The 25230-nt window shown below is 38.3% G+C and overlaps 1 protein-coding gene across 11 annotated transcripts in view; it reads right to left on the bottom strand.

Moving 5' to 3' along the window:
• The window catches only part of NUMB (NUMB endocytic adaptor protein), a 157077-nt gene that overhangs the window by 40119 nt on the left and 91728 nt on the right, over positions 1-25230 (bottom strand). For 9 of the 11 annotated variants that reach the window (XM_061156724.1, XM_061156734.1, XM_061156728.1 and 6 more), the window contains 2 exons: positions 14576-14640; positions 13782-13922 (listed from right to left, as the gene is read on the bottom strand). In XM_061156724.1, the coding sequence (XP_061012707.1) occupies positions 13782-13922; positions 14576-14599 (165 nt within the window). In that variant the 5' untranslated portion in view covers positions 14600-14640. The remainder of the gene's footprint in view (positions 1-13781; positions 13923-14575; positions 14641-25230) is intronic. The other 2 variants (XM_061156730.1, XM_061156731.1) reach the window with 1 other exon arrangement.

The raw sequence follows: 25230 nt of genomic DNA, 5'->3' as shown, positions 1-25230 counted from the left end.
CTGATAGTACTGAAAAGTACTAAACTACATGCATAATCAGGGTACCCTGCTACTTACCTGATTTCACTTCTACTTGTGCCATCTGCTCTAAACACACTGGACTCCTTGCTGTGTCTCCAGCATACCAGGTTTTTCTCCTGCCCCAGAGCCTCTGTACTTGCTGCCCTGCTGTCTACAATCTGGTTCCTTAGACACCTGATAATTTGCTTTCTTTTTTTGGGTCTTTGGTAAAAAAAAAAATCACTTTTCATGAGGGCTTCCCTGACGATCCTATTTTAAATCTCACCCTCCACTGCACTTCCTTAACACCTCATTCCCTTTTTATATGTTAGGTACTGTGTATATATTTATTTGTTCGTTGTTAATATACACTAGAAGGTATACACTGTGCAAAGATGTTGTCTGTTTTGTTCCCTTGTGTTCATGGCGCCCAGATGTCTGCAACACAGCAAGCACTCAGTGGGTATCTTTTGACTATGTCAGTGGGTTTACTGGACTCACAGAGAAGGAAATGTAACACATTCCTTAGTGCCATCTTAAACAATAATAAGTCATAATAATGAAAACTTTTACAATAAACTTAAGACAGACAATCAATGGTGTAGGACAGAATGCAAATGTTACAAGCTATATAAGGTTAAAAAGAAAAGCATAGTTGACCTAAGTTTGAAGGTAGGAGAACATGTCACAATTTATGTTAAAAAAACTTATCTGAAATATCTCATTGCTCCAATGCAAAGACACATTTTTTTCAAATTTCTAACGTTTCAGAAAGAAGAGCAAATTATGACGTACTAGCCACTGCCAGCATCCTAGCAAGATTATATGTGAGTATAATGTATCTGTTCAACCAACTGCCACTTCAGTTGATTTATTTCATTGGTATTATACATGACTGAACATTAAATTTTACAGTGTGAAGCAGCTTTGAAATGGAACATTGAGTACGCAGAAGATTGTCACACTCAAGCAGTAAAATTGTAAGCAACAGAAAATAGCTCATCTCCTGGGATAGATAGAATTTTTACAGCTAAGAGAGGTTGGTAGGACCAATGTGTAAGTCCTCAGGCACCAAACATCTATCAAAAACTTGACTCCTTTTCAAGAGAAGATATTTAACTTGCAGTGTTTTTTAAAAAATCAATTAAGGAAAACACCCAAGAAATAAGAAATGCAGATTAAAAACTTCAACATTCAGTAGTTATCTAACCAACAACAACAAGAGCAGCAGCAAGTATTTATTGTGTACTCACTATGTGCTTGGAGAAGGCAACGGCAAACCACTCCAGTACTCTTGCCTGGAAAATCCCATGGATGGAGGAGCCTGGTAAGCTGCAGTCCATGGGGTCACGAAGAGTCAGACACAACTGAGCAACTTCACTTTCACTTCTCACTTTCATGCACTGGAGAAGGAAGTGGAAACCCACCCCAGTGTTCCTGCCTGGAGAATCCCCGGGATGGGGGAGCCTGGTGGGCTGCCTTCTATGAGGCCGCACAGAGTCGGACACGACTGAAGCGACTCAGCAGCAGCAGCAGCACTATGTGCTAGTGGTGTGTTTTTCACATAATGTATCTACTCATTTAATTTTCACATGTGCTAAGTCGCTTCAGCCCTGTCCGACTCTTTGTGACCCCATGGACTGTAGCCTACCAGGCTCCTTGGTTCATGGGATTCTCCAGGCAAGAATACTGGAGTGGATTGCTGTGCCCTCCTTCAGGGGATCTTCCTGACCCAGGGATCGAACCCACATCTCTTACGTCTCCTGCATTGGCAGGTGGGTTCTTTACCACCAGCACTACCTGGGAAGCCCTAACTTAATTTTCATAACCTAGACTAATTCCAGTTCTCATTTTATAGATGAAAAAACTGAGGCACAGAGAGGTTAAGTAATTTCTTTTTAAATTTTTTATTGACAGATAGTTGATTTAAACTGTTTCAGGTGCAGTACAAAGGGATTCAATTTACACGTGCACACACACACACGCACACACACACACACATATGGGGGCTTCCTGGCCTCCCAGCTTTCCAGGTGGCACTAGTGGTAAAGGAACTGCCTGCCAATGCAGGTTAGATGTAAGAGATGCTGGTTTGATCCCTGGGTCAGCAAGATCCCCTGGAAGAGGGCATGGCAACCACTCCAGTATTCTTGCCTGGAGAAGCCCATAGAGCCTGGCGGGTTGCAGTCCAGAGTCGGACACAAGTGAAGTGACTTTGCGTGTGTGCGTGGACGCACACACACACCCCCATATATTCTTTTTCAGATTCTTCTCCCTCATAGGTTATTACAAAATACTTAGTACAGTTCTCTGTGCTGTACAGCAGGTCCTCATTGGTTATCTTTCTTATATTAATATACAGTAGTGTATATATGTTAATCCCAAACTCCTCGTCTACCCTGCGCCCACTTCCCCTGGTAACTTTAAATCTGTTACCTGTATTTGTGCTTCTACTTCTAGTTTGCACTGATACATAAGTTCATTTTAAAAAGTTTTTTTAAAGATTCCATATATAAGCAATATAATACGTTATTTGTTTTTTTCTTTCTGGCTTACTTCTGGCTTAGTGTGATAATTTCCAGGTCCATCCATGTTGCTGCCAATGGCATTACTTCATTCTTTATTTATTTATGGCTGTGCTGGGTCTTCTTTGCTTGCATGTGCCTTCTCCAGGCGCAGTGAGCGGGGGCAAGGGCTTCTCATCACAGTGGCTTCTCTTGTTGTGGAATGCAGGCTCTATGCTCACAGGCTTCAGATGTTACAGCACCTAGGCTTCAGAAGTTGTGACATACAGGCTGAGCTGCTCCGAGACATTTGGGCTCTTCCTGGATCAGGGATCGAACCTGTGCCTCCTACAATGGCAGGCGGATTCTTATCCATTGTGTCAACAGGTAACTTCTCTTTCTTTCTTTTTAATTTGGTTGCACCAGGTCTTACTTGCAGCACATGAACTCTTACTTGTGGCACGTGGGATCTAGTTCCTTGACAAGGGATCAAACCTAGTCTCGTTGCATTGGGAACGTGGAGTCTTAGCCACTGGGCCAACCAGGGAAGTCCCTATTTCATTCTTTTTTATGGCTAATATTCCACTGTATATACATACCACATCTTCTTTATCCATTCATCACAGGGTAAGTAATTTTTTTTTTTTTTTTTTTTTACAAAATTCAAAGCCCATTTATTTAAAAAGCTGTTTGTCAACTAGGAATGGAAGGAAACTCCATAGATACAGTCAAGATACACAGACGTGGTGATTTAGTCATGTCTGACTCTCCATGGAATTTTCCAGGCAGTAATACTGGAGTGGGTTGCCATTTCCTTCTCCAGGGGTAAGTAATTTTTAAGAGAGATCACACAGTTAATAATAACTGGCATAGATCAAACACAAATTCAGGTAGTTTGGCTTTAAAATGTACACTTTTACAAAAGGCTAGATACCTCTCCAGAATTTTATTACAGAGCCACTGAAGCACAGGAAGCAGGAAAGTGACATAACTATATTTACAATTTAGAAAGATCACTACTATGTACTAAGACAATAGTTTGGAAGGGAAACAAGATCAAAAGTTAAAAAAAAAAAAAAAGGTCAAGAGCTCTTATATGGTCTGAGGGAGAAAACAAAGATGAGGACTTGATTAAAGCAGTGGCAGCAGGAAAAAATAACACAAAATGAGAGGACAGTGAAGATCATATACGATATAGTGACTGTGGCTGACATTGTTAGTTGCCTACATGACAGCCATCCTTTCAACTGGTTTCCCTGCAAGAAGAGCTTGCCTCCTTGGTACAGGCTGGAAATACCAAATAATTGTTTTCTTGACTTTCAACTACAGATTTGACTTGATTCCATCTTAGCCAATGGAAAGTAATGGGAAGTCTCCATGTATCTGTCTGTAAAGAGCCTTGATTCTGATACAAAATCCATTTGTTCCCTCAGTCTTTACTGTTTGATAATAATGAGCGAGGACATAAATTATTCTTTAATTTGGTTGCTGGGTTCTGTTTATTAATAGTATCCTTATTTTATTAGCAGATAGAATTGTAAGACAAGCTTTGAAACCTACTTTAATCACTACTCTAATATTATTACACTTTCACAGGCACTAGTATATTTAAAAACACATGGCAGAGATCAAACCAGCTGGAGCTTCATTTGACTAATGTCTAGTAACTGCATTTCTATTTCGAGTAATTGCATAGTCTGTATTGCCTGTTCTCTAGAGTAGCTATGCCAGTCTTCAAAATCTAATTCTATAATCTCTCTCTCCCTCTTCTACAGATGCCTTCACTTCTTATTTGAGAAAATATATCTTTAGAATAGAATCTCATCAATCTCAGGCCACCAACACCATAAATTTAAGTGCACTTGCCCTCTTTTCCACCTTTGCTACTGTTATAACAGAAGCAGCATCCTTCCTCTACTCTAGAACTCATCCACTCTTCTCCGTGCTTCTTTGTAGAGACCTTTATGCTCACGTCTCTACCATTTTAAAAACAAAATTCAACACAAAATCAAGCCACTGGTGATTTACACACTTTAAATGAGTAAACTTCACTTTATGCAAATTATACCTAATAAATCTGTTTTAAAAAATCAAAACAAAATACACACAGTTTTTCAACCTCACACTCCTTTTGTTACTCTGCCTTTCTAGTCTCCTTTGAAGACAAATTTCCTTAAAAACAAAATTTAACTGCCTTACTGAGGTATAACTGACATACAACAAAATACACACATTTAAAGTACACAATCTGCTGAGTTTTTTAATCATATATACAACTGAGAAACCATCACCACAATCAGCCATTACCATCAAAAGTTCTCTTCTACCTCTTGGAATACTTCCCCCTTGAACCCTTCTCCCATCACATAACCTTGTCTGACAAACTTCTGGGATTAGTAATCTCTAGATTTGTTATCTCCTTATTTTGCATCTGTCCACTCAACATAGATTCCATCCCCATGACTCCACTCTAAATCACCAACACTTTCAAATATTTAATCTAATGAAGTTTCATTTCGTACTTGATTTCTTTACAGCATTTGACCACTTTTTTCTTCCTTGAAAATCGTGGTGTCTGAGACTACATTATCCTGGTTTCTCATCTCTCACTCTGGCTCCTCATTCTTATTTTCCTTTGAAGACACTCATTTATACTGCCTGTCCTTCCTATATTTGTCCCAGGCCCCCTTCTCTTCTCACTTAGGCAATCTCACTGACACGATTCTAATGATGACTTCTATATAGCTATATATATATATATATATTATTTCAGGATTCCGTATTTGCAAAACTCACCTACTCACTAAAAGTTGTAACCTCAAAATCAAAGCTCATGGTGCTTTTGGTCAGTGGGGATCTGCATGTACATCTCTCATATGTACCTCAAAAGGAACTCACCTCTACCCCCAAATATGTTCTCCCTCAGTGAACATGCCCACCACCCTACTAGCTGCCTACATGGGAAACTTTTCATACCAATCCTAGTTTAGAATTCACGGTTTCTAAGGCAAGCCCAGATATCATTTGCCCAGTTATATCTGACTGAGAAAATGCATCTATTTCTAGGTTATAGGGGAAAAAATTTTAGGTTTTGATTCTCCCATTCTACCCTGGGTCACCTGCATGTAAGTGTGTGGGATAGGGTGGGATGGGATGGGTTGGAAGGAAGGCAGGTAAGGGAGGTACACACAGCAGAGAAGATGAATATCTTGAAAGGATTTCAAAAAGCCATTTGAAAAAGACCAAACAGGAACACTCTAAACAAGCTGCCCTACCTGAGTAAGAGATTGTGTGTGCATGCTAAGTTGCTTCAGTCGCGTAAGACTCTGTGACCTTAAGGACCGTAACCTGCCAGGCTCCTCTGTCCATGGGATTTCCCAGGCAAGAACACTGGAGAGAGTTGCCACTTCCTCCTCCAGCGGGTCTTCCCGACCCAGGGATTGTCTCCTGCACTGGCAGGCGAGTTATTTACCACTAGCGCCACTTGGGAAGTCCTTCTAAGACATAAATTTTATATCTTCTGTGCTTACCTCTAAAATATATCCCAACCAGAAATTTCTTATGATAAATAAGAACTACACGGAAAGATACTGAGCCTTATTTACCTTACATAAAATACTTTAAAGCTATGTATTCTGTAGCCAATTAAAAGTGCTTCAATTAACTTTACTGTAATTATTTTAACCTCTCAGAATCCTATGAATGAGGTTTAAAATATATATATATGCTAATTATAAATATGATATACATGTTCATGATAAAAAAAAATGCCACTAATTCCAAAGGACATATATTCAAAAGTGAACAAATCACCAATTCTTTACTACCAGAGTTCTGAATTACCTGTGTCGTCATCTTACAGATATTTCTTACATACATGTCAGCATATACATATTTTCTTTTCTTAAAACTAATTAATTAATCATTTTTGGCTGCACTGGGTTTTAGTTGCAGCACATGGGTTCTCTAGTCGTGGCAAGTGGGCTTAGTCACCTCACGGCACGTGGGATCCTCGTTACTCAACCAAGAATCCAACCCACGTCCCCTGCATTGGAAGGTGGATTCTTAACCACTGGACCACCAGGGAAGTTTTAATTTTTTTTCTATTTAACTATAAATAGAATCATTCCATATAAACTGTTCTGCACCTTGCCTTTATCACTTAATGATAGCCTAAAATATTCTGCATAAGCACATGCACAGAACATTCTTTCAGTATTTCCTGTATCAATGATCACCACCTCTATCAGTTTGGGACAAGATACTAGGTATCCTCTTTAATACTACCCTTTTTCATTTCCTAGATGCAATCTGTCTCCAATTCCTGCTGACTTTATCTCAATTATCTTTCAGTTTACTTTTCTTTTCATCTCAGCAGTCACCACCCTAGTCCAGCCTACCATTATCTACCCTCTGGATTAGTAATCTTTCACCAGACTCTTTGTAAACACTATGTTGTTCAATAGCTCAGTTGTGTCTGACTCTTTGTGACCCCATGGACTGCAGAACGCCAGGCTTCCTTGTCCTTCATCATTTCCAAGAGTTTGCTTAAACTCATGTACATTCATGAATTGGTGATGACATCCAACCATCTCATTCTCTGTCGTCCCCTTCCCCTCCTGTCTTCAGTCATTCCCAGCATCAGGGTCTTTTCCAATGAGTTGGCTCTTCGCATCAGGTGGCCAAAGTATTGGAGCTTAAGCTTCAGCATCAGTCCTTCCAATAAATATTCAGGATTGATTTCCTTTAGCATCACAGTTCAAAAGCATCAATTCTTTGGCACTCAGCCTTCTTTATGGTCCAACTCTTATATCCATATACTGCTGGAAAACCACAGTCTCCAGACTACCGGAAAAACCACAGTTTCCAGACTACCGGAAAAACCACAGCTTTGACTATACAGACCTTTTGTCGGCAAAGTGATGTCTTTGGTTTTTAATACACTGTCTAGGTCTGTCATAGCTTTTCTTTCAAGGAACTAGCATCTTTTAATTTTTTCAAAATTCCATAACTCTAGAAGTCCCAAATCCTTAACATGGCCTACAAATTTTTGCCCTACTTTTTTCCAGGATCATCTAAACTTCCAACACTATAGCTTTCCTTTAGTTTCTTGATATCATTCTTTCCTCCCACCACCAATGCCTATGTACATATACTTTCCATCATTCTGAAATGCCCTGCCTATCTTCGCACCTAATTCATTCCTACTAAACCTTTAGATATCAGGTCAAACTTTACTTTCTCAAGGAAGCCTTCCCTAATCCTATAGTCTGGGTCATGTTGTTCTGTTATTTGCTATTAGAGAACCAGATTCCCTTTTTAAAAAGCACTTATCTCAAACAAATGTAACCTAGTTAAACTAAAAAAACTTCTGCACAGAAAAGAAAACCACAGATAACAACAAAAAAAGACAACCTACAGAATGGGAGAAAATATTTGCGAACAGTACGACCAACAAGGGACTAATCTCCAAAACATACAAATAGCTTGTACAGCTCAATATAAAAAATCAAACAACCCAATCAAAAATGAGCAAATGACCTAAACAGACATTTCTTCAAAGAAGACATACAGATGTCCAACAGCCACATGAAAAGATGGTCAACATCGCTAGCTATTAGAGAAATGCAAATCAAAACTACAATGAAGTATTACCTTACACCAGTTAGACTCAATTCAGTTCAGTTCAATTGCTCAGTTGTGTCTGACTCTTTCCAACCCCATGGACTGCAGCACACCAGGCTTCCTTGTCCATCACCAACTCCTGGAGCTTCCTCAAACTAATGTCCATAGAGTCAGTGATGCCATCCAACCATCTCATCCTCTATCATCCCCTTCTCCTCCTGCCTTCAATCTTTCCCAGCATCAAGGGTCTTTTTCAATGAGTCAGTTCTTCGCATCAGGTGGCCAAAGTATTGGAGCTTCAGCTTCAGCATCAGTCTGCCCAAGGATCATTCAGGACTGATCTTCTTTAGGATGGACTGGCTGGATCTCCTTGCAGTCTAAGGAACTCTCAAAAGTCTTTTCCAAAACCACAGTTCAAAAAGATCAATTCTTTGGAGCTCAGCTTTCTTTATAGTCCAACTCTCACATTCATACATGACTACTGGAAAAAACCATAGCTTTGACTAGTTGGACCTTTGTTGGCAAAGTAATGCTTTTTAATATGCTGTCTAGGTTGGTCATAGCTTTTCTTCCAAGGAGCAGGCGCCTTCTAATTTCATGGTTGCAGTCACGATCTGCAGTGATTTTTGGAGCTCCCCAAAATAAAGTCTCTCACTGTTTCCTCATCTATTTGCCATGAAGTGATGGGATGCCATGATCTTTGTTTTCTCAATGTTGAGTTTTAAGCCAACTTTTTCACTCTCCTCTTTCACTTTCATCAAGAGGCTCTTTAGTTCTTCGCTTTCTGCCATGAGGGTGGTATCATCTGCCTATCTGAGGTTATTGATATTTCTTCTGGCAATCTTGATTCCAGTTTGTGCTTCATCCAGCCCTGCATTTCGCATGATGTATTCTGCATATAAGTTAAATAAGCAGGGTGACAATATACATCCTTGATGTACTCCTTTTCTGATATGGAACCAGTCTGTTGTTCCACATCCAGTTCTAACTGTTGCTTCTTGACTTGCATACAGATTTCTCAGGAGGCAGGTAAGGTGGTCTGATATTGTCATCTGTTGAAGAATTTTCCACAGTTTGTTGTGATTCACACAAAGGCTTTGGCATAATCAATAAAGCAGAAGTAGATGTTTTTCTGGAACTCTCCTGCTTTTTCAATGATCCAACAGATGTTGGCAATCTAATCTTGGGTTCCTCTGCCTTTTCTAAATCTGGTTAACAGCCATGTCAAAAAGTCTACAAATAATAAATGCTGGAAAGGGCACAAGAAAAAGGAACCGCCCTACACTGTTAGCGGGAATGTAAACTGGTGCAGCCACTATGGAGAATAGCATGGAGGTTTCTTAAAAAACTACAATCAGAGCTACCACATGATCCTGCAATTCCACTCCTAGGCATATATAAGGAGAAAACTATAATTCAAAAAGATACATGCACCCTAATGTTCATAGCAGCACTATTTACAATAGCCAAGACATGGAAATAACCCAAGTTCCATCGATAGATGAATGGATAAAGAAGATGTGCTATTTACACACAATGGAGTATTACTCTGCCATAACAGCGTTACCAAAGGGGAAAGGGGAAGGGGGGAAAAGTTAGGAGTTTGGGATCAACATATACACACTACTATATATAAAACAGATAACAACAAGGACCTACTGTATATATAGCACAAGGAACTATATTCAGCATCTTGTAATAACCTATAATAGAATAGAATGTAAACAAAGAATGTATAGCTGAATCACGTAGATGTACACTTGAAACCAACATAATATTGTGTATCAGCTATATTTCAAAAAAAAAAACTTTTTGAAAAGAGAGAAAAAGTAAATAAAAAGCACTTATCTCAGTCTGTAATCATGTATTATTAACACAGATATCAAATTAAACTCTCTCCCCCACAAGGAGACTATAAACGCCACAGAGCAAGAACTATGTCTTATTTGCTTACCACTTAATATCTGTATGGCACATAGCAGGAGTTCAAAATAATTTATAAATATGTGAAGATAGATCTACCTTATTATTTTTTAAGTGTCAAAGAATTCCCCTCAACAGATGTCATAATTTCTTTATCTAATCTCAGAATGATGTTTAACTGAGTTTCCAGATTTTCACTATTATAAACAAATTGCTAGAATGATCACTCACACCAGTATATATCTATAGATGTAATTCTCAAATGTAAAACTGCTAGTCAAATGAAAAGTGCACTGAAATTTTTAACTGATATTTTCCAAATTGCCCTCCTAAGAGGTTGCAAAGTATCCTCCAAGCAATCAGCAATGTGTAAGAGGACCCACTTCAACATATCAGGTTGGCTAAAAAGTTCATTTGGGTTTTTCTGTAAGATGTTAAGGAACCCAATACTTAATACTTGATTTATATAATCATAATCTACTGTTTGGCTGGGTGTGGGGCAGTAGAGTGTCAGGTTTTATGAAAGAGAGGTGGGGTTGTATTTTTTTTTTTGTATCTTAATATCATACTAAGCACTTAAAATTAAACATTAAGTTTACTATTGCTATAAAAGAAGTTTCAGCAAATGAGTTGCATAGACAAAGCTAAGTGATTAGGAAAATGTTTCATCATTGACAGACTGTGGAAAATTTGTGTATTTTAAGAGTCATGTATTAAGTTCCCAGAGATTCTCAAAATCACTTTTCCAATCATATTGACTATTTTTCTTTCTGAGGCTTTAGTCCATGTTTCATGCATAGTACCAAGGCAGTAAAAAAGGAGGAGAAAAAAATCACAATAAAAATATTCACACGTAAGAATATACAAAAAAAAAAAAAAAAGAAAGAAAGAGTATACAAAAAAATAGAGAAAAATGCTAACACTTCAAATTAAACTAGTTTCTTCTTCAAGATATTAACATTTTGGTGTAGTTCCTTCTATTTTTTCCTCCTCACACATCTCATAGCATATATAACTATTAATTGCTTCTTCTCATTAAACAGTGTAGCACGTACATTTATTTCTTCTATGACCTTAAATACAGATGATTCTTCTTCAGTCTCAAGTAGCAGTAACAAAAAGTACCTACAAGGCACCCCCTTCTCCAGATCTTCACTATGTTCTTAACCTCTTAAAGCTTCCATTTTCTGATGTGACAAATGAAGGCATTAGTTTAAATGAACTCAAAAGTTACAAGATTAAGGATACCACTACAATATTGTAAAGTAATTAGCCTCCAATTAAAAAAAAAAATAAATAAAAACATCTATTCAAATAGATAAAAAAAAGATTAAGGATAAAATCCCTTTTGATTTAACTCTTCTGATTTAAGATTTTATAGAAGATACCAGGCCTGTATTTAAGAAAGCAGACATCCACTTCCTTTGTTCCACCATTAGTAAGCATGTTCTGCTGAAAAAAACTTGATTACTTGATTCTTGATAATTCAGAATTTTTAGGTATTTCAGGATTAGTATTTTCATCAGAAGTGGTCTTACTTGTAGTGATTTCAGATTATATACCAGAAATTCTTATTTAAATATAATGAGAAGGCTTCTGGTGCAAGATGATAGAGTGGAAGGACATGTGCTCATCTTCTCCTGCGAGAGCACCAAAACTGCAACTAGCTGTTGAACAACCATAACAGGAGGACACACAAAAAAACATAATCTACATCCAAAGACAAAGAAGAAGCCACAGCAAGATGGTAGGAGGGGCACAATCACAATAAAATCAAATCCCACACCCTATGGGTGGGTGACCACAGACTGCAGAACAATAATTCCAAAGAAATTCTCTCACCACTGTGAAGGCTGTAAACCCCACTTAAGGCTTTACAGCCTGGGGATCTGACAAAGAGACTGGGAATCCCCAGGTAAACTGGTCTTGAGGGCAACTGGATTTGATTACAGGATTTCCTTGATTACAGGACTTGTTTTTACAGTCAACAAAAACAAGACTGGGAGCTAACTGTGGCTCAGATCATGAACTCCTTCTTGCAAAATTCAGACTTAAATTGAGGAAAGTAGGGAAAACCATTAGACCATTCAGGTATGACCTAAATCAAATCCCTTATGATTATACAGTGGAAGTCACAAATAAATTCAAGGGATTAGATCTGATAGAACGACTGAAGAACTATGGAGTGAGGTTCATGATATTATACAGGAGGCAGTGATCAAGACCATCCCCAAGAAAAAGAAATGCAAAAAGGCAAAATGGTTGTCTCAGAAGGCCTTACAAAGAGCTGAGAAAAGAAGAGAAGCTAAAGGCAAAGGAGAAAAGGAAAGATATACCCATTTGAATGCAGTTCAAAAGATCAACTGACTGGTTCCAAACTGGGAAAGGAGTATGTCAAGGCTGTATACTGTCACCCTGCTTATGTTAACTTATATGCAGAGTACATCATGACAAATGCCGGGCTGGATGAAGCACAAGCTGAAATCAAGATTGCCAGGAGAAATATCAATAATCTCAGATATGCTGATGACACCACCATTATGGCAGAAGCGCCTCTTGAAGAAAGTGAAAAAGGAGGGTGAAACAGCTGGCTTAAAACTCAACATTAAAAATACAAAGATCATGGCATCTGGTCCCATCACTTCATGGCAAACAGATGGGGGAAACAATGGGAACAGTGAGAGACTTTATCTTTTTGGGCTCACAAAATCACTGCAGGTGACTGCAACCGTGAAATTAAAAGACGCTTACTCTGTGCTCGCTTCGGCAGCACATATAATAAAAGACGCTTACTCTTTGGAAGGAAAGTTATGACTAACCGAGACAGCATATTAAAAAGCAGAGACATTACTTTGCTGACACAGGTCCATCTAGTCAAAGCTATGGTTCATCCAGTAGTCATGTATGGATGTGAGAGTTGGACTATAAAGAAAGCTGAGCACCGAAGAATTGATGCTTTTGAATTGTGGTGTTGGAGAAGACTCTTGAGAGTCCATTGGACAGCAAGGAGATCCAACCAATCCATCCTAAAGGAGATCAGTCCTAAGTGTTCATTGGAAGGACTGATGTTGAAGTTGAAACTCCAATACTTTGGCCACCTGTGCGAAGAGCTGACTCATTTGAAAAGACCCTGATGCTGGGAAGACTGATGGCAGGAGGAGAAGGGGATGACAGAGGATGCGGTGGTTGGATGGCATCACCGACTCAATGGAGATGAGTTTAAGTAAACTCCGGGAGTTGGTGATAGACAGGGAGGCCTGGCATGCTACAGTCCGTGGGGTTGCAAAGAGTTGGACACGACTGAGCAACTTAACTGAACTGATTGTGAAAACTGATAAACAAATCTTTTACTATTGCGATTATATAATTATTACTCACTTAATACTACTGTATCATAATTCGTCAACAGAAAAATAATAGAATTCTGTATCACCAAAACTAGGATCTATTAGAGATCTATATGCGTATTTGTATAACTGAACCACCTTGCTGTGCACCTGAAACAATGTAAGTCAATAAAACATATATATTTAAAAATAAATAAATACAAGGAGAAAAATCATTAATTATAATCTATTTTTCTTCTTACTAATTCTGTCATTGAAGAAGAATATAAAGAGATTGGCTTTTGAAGTGTATTCTTTTAACTGTCCTAATTAATGGAATTTCACATACAATAAACTGTCAGTTCTTTTCCACATCTAGATTTATAGAAACATGAGGTCTGACCTTGACTGGGAAGCTGCATTTTCCAGTACGAACTCCTTCTTCATCTGTTTGCCACTGATGTGGACGACTGGCCTCTGGAACATAAACATCTTTCTTTCTCCTGAAACTTTGCCGTAGTTTATTCATTTTAATTTTTACAAGCTGTAAAAGAAATATGAAAAGGAAGTTACTACCTTCTCACATATTTAAAGTTTAGATTACGATACTAATAAAAAAACTATTATCCCAAATCAAAGGTTTTGTTTTAGGGGGAAATGAGCAATTAACATACTTCCTTTTAGAGTAACCCTAAGTTCAAACAAATCATTTCACTTTTTGCAAAGACAATTATAATACTAGTTCTAGTAAAACAACAATAACCTCTTGTAGGAACTGAACAGATGTTATTCTAAGAACTTTCAAGCACTTTAATTATAATAAACCAATGACTAATCCTACTGATCTGCCTCTCAAATCCATTTTAACTACTGAATAAGGAAATTTGTACATGTAGGCCAAATTATACACTGCTAACAATTTCTGAAAATATTCTGAAAACTTTGATCTTTATCAAGAAAAAATCATTCTGAAACACTGAAATTTGGGAATCTTTTTGGTTTAAACTACAGTCAGTGTTTTTGTTTTGTTACTGGAAGAGGCACTTCTCTAATGCTTTCAAAGGTACAGAAGAAATCACAAAACTACAGAGAAGGAAGACTTACCTAGTAAGAAACAATGGAGCATTTAAGAGTCAGTGAATAAATACAATGAATGTATCCCTTTATAGAGCAAATCTCAAAATCTGAAACCAATACCTTCAGTTTTCTGTTCAGGAGCATTGCTCATTCTTTCCATGAGGGATTTAAGCACTTCAACCAGCCTAAAAGGAGATCTTAACTTGAGAAAACGATGTGACAAAGCTATATAAAGGAAGCATCTCTGCCAGAAATGTTAAATAACAAGGGATGGAACATTAATTCCCACATAACACTGATGAAAGACTTGAAAATCAAAGTCTGCATTCAGAGGAAAATTATTTTGTATTTTAAAGTGCATAATGCCACAGCAGAACTATTACCAAATTAGCTAATTCACACAGACAGGCCAATCTTACCACACATTTTCTTAAAAGGTAAAAATTCTGAGAGATGAATGATAAAAATCTCTGGATTTTCTAGAAATGAATTTATTATTTCTCAATTCAAAGTTGATTTATAGAGTAGGTAAGGTGGATATTAAATAATCAAAGGACTGGACAAATCAAAGGACAAAAGGTAATCCATTCCTTTGCTTTTAAGTAGAACATTTATTTCTAAACTACTTTAAATGAGAGTCTACCTTAATTTAATAGACTTCCAAAAACAACTCCTTTACCTTCCTTGATAATACATCCTGTTATATACTTTCATATCACATTTCAAAAATACATACAAATACACATATAAGAAAATAAAAAGCATCCGTATCCTTGCTCAAGGTGGCACTCTAAGAATCCTGAGGCAAAAGTCTGTATGGTGCCTTTCTTTCTAATTTCTTTCTCTTAGCAAAAAAAGGCTATACACTTACCCAGCTGGCCAAGTCAAACACCTGAAAGTCACCTCTACTTTTATTCTTTATCTGACCAATAACTATGGATTTTATTTCCTTAGTATATCCTGAATTAATTTCCCCACCCACGATGTAAGTTCTACTATCCTCATTTTTGCTTGTATCATTGCAAAAGCTTAATAACTTAATGGTCTCTTTGCTTCCAAGAGAGGTCTACTCCAATCTGTTCTCCTGACTAATGCCAGAGCGCTTTCTAGAACACAAATCTGACCATTACTCTGCTTAAATTCCTTCAATTGCTTCACATCACTTTTAAGGTAAAGTCCAGATTCCCAAGTATGGTGCAAACAGTCTTTTTCTTCTGGCTTCACCCACCAGCTCCATTCAATACATGCTAAGCCCCAGGCATAGTCAACTACTCAGAGTTCTTCAAACAAGGCTGGCTATCTTTCAGAGCTTCTGTACATGTTCCTTCCTCTGCTTAGAAAGACCTTTCTCTATTTGCTTCTGGTTCAAATTTACTCATTTTCAAAGAGTTAGCTCAGTCTTCATAGAAGCTAGCATTTTTTTCTGAAAAGCCCCTATCTGGTCCGGGTCCTTTCATTTCATGAGTCCCATGAATACCCTCTGCTTACCTCTATAACTGTACTCCTCAAACCTTATAGCAATTTTCTATTTCCTTTATGGAAAGTTGTATCTTAATTTGTTTACACTTACTTGTTTAAATAGTACCCTTGCATCCTAATACAGTGCCTGTCATATATACAGCACACTACAAAGTTGAAGAAATGAAAGATACAATAGATCCCATCCTATTAGATGGTATTTACAAGTTAGGATAAATGTAGACAGTAAGACCAGAGAATCATCGATGTTGGAAGAGACTGCATTTAATAGCAGGCCAACCTCCCACTGACAAAGGAACTACTTGGACAACTTCCCTGAAAGGAAGACATCCAGTGAAGTGAAGTGAAAGTCGCTCAGTCATGTCTGACTCTTTGCGAGACCATGGACTATACAGTCCATGGAATTCTCCAGGCCAGAACACTGGAGTGGGTAACCCTTCCCTTCTCCAGGAGATCTTCCCAACCCAGGTCTCCCGCATTGCAAGCGGATTCTTTACCAGCTGAGCCACAAGGGAAGCCCAAGAATACTGGAGTGGGTAGCCTATTCCTTCTCCAGCACATCTTCCCAACGCAGGAATCGAATCAGGGTCTCCTGCATTGCAGGTGGATTCTCTACCAACTGAGCTATCAGGGAAGCCCTGATATCCAACCTCTGTCTAAATAGCACCAGTACAAATTTATTTGCTCTTTGTTGTTGTACCATTCTACGGACCAATAAAGATAGCAGACTGGAAGTATCATCTGATTTGGGGGTCTAAATATCATGTCACTTTCAGTATTAAAATGGCTTGACATCAGCATTTCTACAAAGAGAATTACATATCGGTGATTTTTGAACTATGCTTTAGCTGGCCCTAGAATTTCCACAGAGGAGTCCCTGGTACCACAGGTGTTTGGAAGGAAAGAGGAGGAGGTTAGAAGACTGACACAACTCTCAGGAGGGGTTTCAGTTCCTGTCACAGCTTCAAACAGACAAGCTTCTCTTTCTCTGATTTACACGTTGGGGCTCCATGTTAAAGTTTAAGGAAAAGGTTTCACAGCTGGAAATGTTTTGAAAATTAGTGATATATCTGTAACTGTTCTAAAATGAACTTGGTAAAAAGAAAATACATAATCATAATATCTTGCTTGCTGCCACTGGTCTACAAAATAATCTAGCAATTAAGATAATAATTAATACAAGGGAGACCAAACATTCTATTTTCAGGTAATCTATGTATAATGATTTTGCTTACCAAAAAAAAAAAAAAGATAACAAGAAAAAATAGAAAATGTTAATTCAAAGTAATGTTTCCTACTGGTCCTCAATAAAGTTAAACTTGACTCCCAAATAAAGAAAACCACACCCTCTGTGGAAGTCCTGGTTGAATACAGGTGAATAATATATTTTTCTAAGTATAAAACCTGAGAACAAACTTATTTTGTCCTACAAACTAAATTTTTAAAAAATGATACCCCTATTCTACCAGATTTTCAGAGGTCACTGTGTACAACTTAATTGCCCAAATCAGGAAATCCTCTGGTTTATCCTCCTCATCTCTGTTTCTACCGATGCCTTTGAGGGCTTCTTCTACTTTCTCCCAACCACTGTAGATACTCCTTAAATATTAATCCTCCATTGGTGTTCTCTTTGCATTATCACTCTTGGAGAAATAATCAACACAAACTATTATCCCAATTAGGAGCATTTCCTAAATGTACTCTTACCTCTTCCTCTCTTACTTAAATTTCTGTATTTGGGTGCACTGATACTGCCTCAATCACATTAATTTAAAGTTAAATCATCACCTCTTATCTCCTATTCCTCTGGTCTTCCTCCTCTGACCCAATTTGTTTGGGTGAGTAAAAACTGAAAACTTACCATGTGCTGGGCCCTGTTATGAATGCTAGTGGATACAGAAATTAATAAGACAACCAGCCTTTAGATGGCTCTCTCCCTTTATAAAAGGTTCATTTCTGCACAACATGGAGAATATAATAATAGCACTATATACAGTATCACCTAGAAGCAGTCTAGGTTCAGGAAACATTGCCTATAGGAGACACTGCCTGAGTTAAGTTTTTAAAGAACAAAAAACAGTCACATACTGTGGGAAATAGGAGGGAAAAGATTATTTCAGGCATAGGCAACAATATCAACAAAACATAGATTCAGGAAATCTATGAATTAACTGAGTCAACATGATGTAACTGTGCTTCAGGAAAGCATTCTGCCCAAGAGGATAAGACTGTAAGCCAAGAATTAGCCACACTTTGTCAGGAAAGTTTAACTAATTTATCTGGACAAACAATTTGTGCATCAGGGCAAACAGTTCTCCTGACATGGTAACAGACTGCTCTTCTTGCTATGTCCATTAATTTTAAATATTGTGTTGCAAACTTTGCCCATCCCAACCAGTTCCCCACCTTCAAGGACCCGCCTTAAACCATCTTGAGTCCAGATCTCAAAACTCCAGAAATAACCTTTCTTAACTTCCCCTAACTACCAAGACTCTATCATAGTGGTGCTCTCCCTTGCTGCAGTAAGTTTAATAGACTCAGTTTTGGTTGATCAACAGAATTCTCTTTGTGGGGAAAGTCAAGAGCAGGAATTGATTATAAGAGGTGAGGAAGAGAATGAAATCAAAATATGACTCCTAAGTTTTAGGCCTCAGTAAGCTGGATAGAAGAATTCAGTGAACCAAACTGTTGGATTTGAGGGGTCTGTTTATCAGGATGCCAGGCGAAGATGTGTATAAGCTTGAAATTCAGGGAAAGACCAGGGCAATCATAAGCAGTTAGGATAGGTGAAACTTTTCTTGTGATGATCTCTTTATTTTCCTAATTTTTTCTAATAGGTATTAGTATATAATAAACAGAATTAAACCCAGCACACTCAAACATGAATAGAGAAACACACACCATGTAACTGGCCAGTATGTACTTGATATAGCCATACCAGTGATAAGTTTTTGCGATGCTTACATTCTAGATAGTAAACATTCACTGTGCTAAGTCCCTTGCCTAGGATCCATTCCGTGACCTTCCACAATTCAACAACTGGTTTAACAAAGTAGTAAGGCCAGTGGTCAGTGCAAAGAAATAGGGGAAAACAACAGAAGGGGGAAGGCTAGAGATCTCCTCAAGAAAATTAGAGATACCAAGGGAACATTTCATGCAAAGATGGGCACAATGAAGGACAGAAATGGTATAAACCCAACAGAAGCAGAAGATATTAAGAGGTGGCAAGAATACACAGAACTATACAAAAAAGATCTTCACGACCCAGATAATCACGATGGTGTGATCACTCACCTAAAGCCAGACATCCTGGAATGTGAAGTCAAGTGGGCCTTAGGAAGCATCACTGCAAACAAAGCTAGTGGAGGTAATGGAATTCCAGTTTTTAAGCTATTTCAAATCCTAAAAGATGATGCTGTGAAAGTGCTGCACTCAATGTCAGCAAATTTGGAAAACTCAGCAGTGGCCACAGGACTGGAAAAGGTCAGTTTTCATTCCAATCCCAAAGAAAGGCAATGCCAAAGAATGTTCAAACTACTGCACAATTGCACTCATCTAACACACTAATATAGTAATGTTCAAAATTCTCCAAGCCAGGTTTCAACAGTACCTGAACTCACAATTTCCAGATGTTCAAGCTAGTTTTAGAAAAGGCAGAGGAACCCGAGATCAAATTACCAACATCCGCTGGATCACTGAAAAAGCAAGAGAGTTTCAGAAAAACATCTATTTCTGCTTTTTGACTATGCCAAAGCCTTTGTGTGGATCACAACAAACTGTGGAAAATTCTTAAAGAGATGGGAATACCAGACCACCTGACCTGCCTCTTGAGAAATATGTATGCAGGTCAGGAAGCAACAGTTAGAACCGGACGTGGAACAACAGACTGGTTCCAAATAGGAAATGGAGTACGTCAAGGCTGTGTATTGTCACCCCGCTTATTTAACTTATATGCAGCATACATCATGAGAAACGCTGGGCTGGAGGAAGCACAAGCAGGAATCAAGATTGCTGGGAGAAATATCAATAATCTCAGATATGCAGATGACACCACCCTTATGGCAGAAAGTGAAGAACTACTAAAGAGTCTCTTGATGAAAGTAAAAGAGGACAGTGAAAAAGTTGGCTTAAAGCTCAACATTCAGAAAACAAAGATCATGGTATCCAGTCCCATCACTTCATGGCAAATACATGGAGAAACAGTGGAAACAGTAGCAGACTTTATTTTGGGGGGGGCTCCAAAAAAACTGCAAATGGTGACTGCAGCCATGAAATAAAGACACTTACTCCTTGGAAGGAAAGTTATGACCAACCAAGACAGCATATTAAAATGCAGAGACATTACTTTGCCAACAAAGGTCCATCTAGTCAAAGCTACAGTTTTTCCAGTAGTCTTGTATGGATGTGAGGGCTGGACTATTAAGAAACCTGAGCGCCAAAGAATTGATGCTCTTGAGCTGTGGTGTTGGAGAAGATTCAGGAGAGTCCCTGGGACTGCAAGGAGATCCAACCAGTCAATCCTAAAGGTAGTCAGTCCTGAATATTAATTGGAAGGACTGATGCTGAAGCTGAAACTCCAATACTTTGGCCACCTGATGTGAAGAACTGATTCATTGGAAAAGCTGGGAAATACTGAAGGCAGGAGGAGAAGGGGACGACAGAGGATGAGATGGCTGGATGGCATTACCGACTCAATGGAGATGAGTTTGAGTAAACTCCGGGAGGCCTGGCATGCTGCAGTCCATGGGGTTGCAAAGAGTCGGACACGACTGAGCAACTGAACGAAACTGAACTGAAGGCTAGTGAACATTCTGACTGGTCAGTAACAATGCAAGTCAGATTCCAAAAGTTCCATCTCTCTCAGGCACAGTTGTTGGCTTCCTCCAGGGTCCCCAGAGGGTTGGTCTGCCTTCATGTGCCTCTGCCTGGTCCTAGATAGACAAAGGAAGGATGGTATAACCATATTCACCAGCCCTCCACCCTGTCCACCACATTCCTGCAGGCTGGCTTCATTGCCACAGTGTTCCCCCAGTGAGATCTGGAACAGACTTTTTAGGGGAGACAGCACCTTTATCAGTGACACTAGCTGCCCCAGTAGTCAAAGAGAGTAGCTAGCTCATCAGACTGGATAAAAAAGCAAGACCCAAAAATATGCTGCCTGTAACAAACCTACTTAAAATACAGAGACACAAACAGGTTAAAAGTATAATGACAGAAAACAATATACCATATTAATACAAATCAGAAGAAAGCTGGAGTGGCTACATACTCCCATCACAATAATTAACAGAATAAGTAGGAAGAAAATCAACAAGGAGATGTACAGCAAGACTTGAACAATAGTATCAATCAACAAGACCTGATTGACATTTATAGAACATTCTACCCAATGACAACAGAGTACACATTCTTCTCAAGTGCATATGGAACATTTACCAGTATAGACCATATTCTGGGCCATAGAACAAGTCTCAAATTTAGAAGGTTTCAAGTCATGCAAAGTATGACCTCTGACCACAAAGGAATTAAATTACCAAATACTTGGAAACTAGATAATGCATTTCAAAATAGCCCATGTGTCAAAGTAGAAATCAAAAAGGAATTCAGAAAATATTTTGAACTGAATGAAAACATAATGTATCAAAATTTATGGGATTTCACACAGAACTTAGAAACTTACAGCACTAACCCACTGGTTCTCAACCAGGTGTGGGGAGGAATCCTGTGCATTTGGCAATACCTGGAGAAGACATTTTTGGTTGTCACTAGGGGAGATGCTACAGGCATCTCATGGATAGTGGCCAGAGATACTGCTAAGCATCCTATAACACACAGGCCAGCCCCTGACAAGAAAGAATTGTCCAGCTTAGAACGCCAATAGTGCACCATTGAGAGACCCTGCACTGAACATCTATATTAGAAAATAAGAAGGGTCTTAACTTAAAACAACGACCTTAGCTTCTACCTATAGAAACTAAAGGACAAAGAAATGCAAAGCAAGCAGAAAAAAAGGAAACAGTAGGAATCAAAGCAGAAAGCAGTAAAGTAGGAAAATATAAATATAGAAAAAAGGAAACCAAAAGCTAGCTCTTGGAGAAGATTGAAGAAAAACTGATAAACCTATAGCTGGACTATTTAGGGGGGGAAAAAAACGATACAAATTACCAATGTCAAGAATGAGAGGATTTCTGTGATAGTCCAGTGGTTAAGAATCCTCCTGCTAATGCAGAGGACTCAAGTTCAATCCATGATCCTGGAAGATTCCACATGCTGAGGGGCAACTAAGACTGGGTGCCATAACCACCGAGCCCACGAACTCTAGAGCCCATGCTTTGCAACAGCACTGCAATGAGAAGCCCATGCACCACAACTACAGAGTAGCCCCCACTCGCTGCAACTAGAGAAAGCCCAAGGGCAGCAACGAAGACTCAGTACAACCAAAAATAAATAAAAAGAATGGCAGAGGTGTTATCTCTATAAGATTCTGTAGATATTAAAAATAATAAGGGAATATTATGAACAAGTTTATATGAATAAATTCAACTCAGATGGAATGGAAAAATTCCTTTAAGGTACAAACTTTCACAGCTTATTCAAGGAGAAATAGATAACCCTAACAGTCCTATGGGCTTCTCTGGTAGCTCAGCTGGTAAAGAATCTGCCTGCAATGCAGGAGACCCTGGTTCAATTCCTGGATCAGGAAGATCCTCTGGAGAAGATACAAGCTACCCACTTCAGTATTTTTGGGCTTTCCTGGTGGCTCAGTTGGTAAAGAATCTGCCTGCAATGTGGGAGACCTGGGTTTGAACCCTGGGTTGGGAAGATCCCCTGGAGGAAGGCATGGCAACCCACTCCAGTATTCCTGTCTGGAGAATCCCCATGTACAAAGGAGCCTGGCGGGCTGCAGTTCATGGGGCTGCAAAGAGTAGGACACGACTGAGCGACTAAACACAGCACAGCACAATAGTTCTATATCTATTAATGAAATTCAATTTATAGCTTAAAATCTTTCCACAACTCCTGGGCTAAATGGATTCACTGGTGAATTCTGCCTAACATTTAAGGAAGAAATCATACCAATTCTACAAACTTTTCCCAAAAAACTGAAGAGGAGGGAACATTTCCTAAACCATTCTATCAGGTTAATATTACCTGATACCAAAACCAAAGACACTATTTATGGTTTTTAAATCGACAGACCAATATCTCTGATGAACATACATACATAAATTCTAAACAAAAATTTAGCAAATCAAACCAAACAATATATTAAAAATATATCATGACCACATGGAGCTTTTCTAATAAATGCAGGGTTAAAAAAAAAAAAAAATGATGGTGGCTCAGCCGGTAAAGTGTCTGCCTGCAAAGCAGGAGACCTGGGTTCGACCCCTGGATCAGGAAGATCCCCTGGAGAAGGAAATGGCAACCCCCTCCAGTATTCTTGCCTGGAAAATCCCATGGACAGAGAAGCCTGGTAGGCTACAGTCCATGGGGTCACAAAGAATTGGACACAACTGAGCGACTTCACTTTAGCTAACATTTGAAAATGAAGCATTAAGTCACCTTATTAGTAAACTAAAAACGTCCCTGTCAATAAGTAAGTTTACAGTTCATGATGAACTGTACTTTTCCTTCTCTGAATTCACGAAAAGATTACATACCGAACTCAGTTTTTTTGTTTTTTTTTAAATGGGTTAAAATTCAACTAATTATAAACATACATTTCTTCTTTTTCTATCTCCCATAAAGAGCTCGTATCTAGTCCTGACTTCTTTGTGAATTCTAGTCTTGTGCTTCCAACTCCAATTCAAATATCTCCAAATCCATTTATCTCCTTCCTTTCAAACAAACTCTTCTTCCTGACTTTCGTATTTCTACAAAACACCTTTACACCCATCAAAGCTTTAAAATGCCAACAGCATACCCTAAGGTTCATCTCTGACACTTTTCCATAATTCTTCTGGTACAAAGTTCATCAATAGATGCTACTGGATGGGAACAGGTATCATTTATCTCTGCTATTCAGCCATTCAGCACTTCTATTCCTAATTGCCCTGGTAGAAAAATCACTTCATCCATGACCTCTGCAACAACCCCTGGACTCCAAGCCCTCTTTCCTATAATCTTCCTACAGAGTTGTGCCAGATTAAATTCCTAGAATTTTTCCTTGACTACCTTCAAAACCTGTTGAAGAGTCTAAAGTTTGACGTCTGAGTCTGGCATTCAGAAGCCTCTACAATTTGAACCCAACATTTTCCAGCCTTATCTCCCAGTACTTCCCTGCATAATCTTATGACGATCAGGCCTTTCAAATATGCAATGGCTTTCTCACTTCTTTCTCTTTCTTTACCCTGTATATTCTACTTGTAATATTTTACTTTCCTCCTCTTTCAACTAAAATCCTATATACCAGGGTATGATAAAGAAGCTGATTTTAAAATAATTTTATCATATAATAGATGTGACTTGTAAAGAACAGGAAAAACAGAAAAATCTGGAGAACGAAATACAAATGACCTGTAATCCCAAACAGAAATAACCTCCATCAACACTTCAGAGTTTTTTCCTTTGTTTTTTCCTATGCATGTATGCTTCATATTTTTCTTTTTATAAAAGAGAGATCACATGATTATCTTTCTTTCAGCAAGGAAAATTTAGAAATCTTCTATCCCTTTCAGAGTAGCATGCTTTTATTTATAATTTAGGTCAATAATTCAGAGAGGTAAGAATATTATGCTATTGTTATAATCAAAATTTCATATTAAAAGATGAAAAAGGTTTCAATTTATTTGAAGACAAAAGTTATTTTTCACTCAGCATCTAGTACATTTATTTTAATTAAAATTCACTTAGCAAGTATTCATTGACTGCCTACCATTCCAGCCTGTAGTAAACAATACAGAGCAAAACCTCTGCCTCTATGAAGGAGATAAACAGAAAACAGATAGCCAGATGATTCACAGCGATGTGCTGACTGACAAGATACAACTGTTAAATTTTCAGGAAGTTTGTGAACTTGGTGTCAAACATAACCTTTGTTACAAATTAAATTATATAAACATAGTTATTTTAAAACAAAGATAAATACTAAAATCTTACTTCCTATTTTTACATTACATTATACTATCATCTGTGCTCTTGGTGTTATTGATGATTTTGTATCTGTATGGTAGAAATAATGCCTAATGCTGGGCTACTGTACATCTCTTCCAAATATCGTATTCAGTCACTTCCTGTTGGTAACCTGAAATCGGCCACAGTGGAAGTATTTACACTGTGAAATTTGGCAAAAA

Source organism: Dama dama, chromosome 12, assembly GCF_033118175.1.
Source record: "Dama dama isolate Ldn47 chromosome 12, ASM3311817v1, whole genome shotgun sequence".
NCBI classification, from domain to species: Eukaryota; Metazoa; Chordata; class Mammalia; order Artiodactyla; family Cervidae; genus Dama; species Dama dama.
This window is presented reverse-complemented; position numbering and strand designations above follow the sequence as displayed.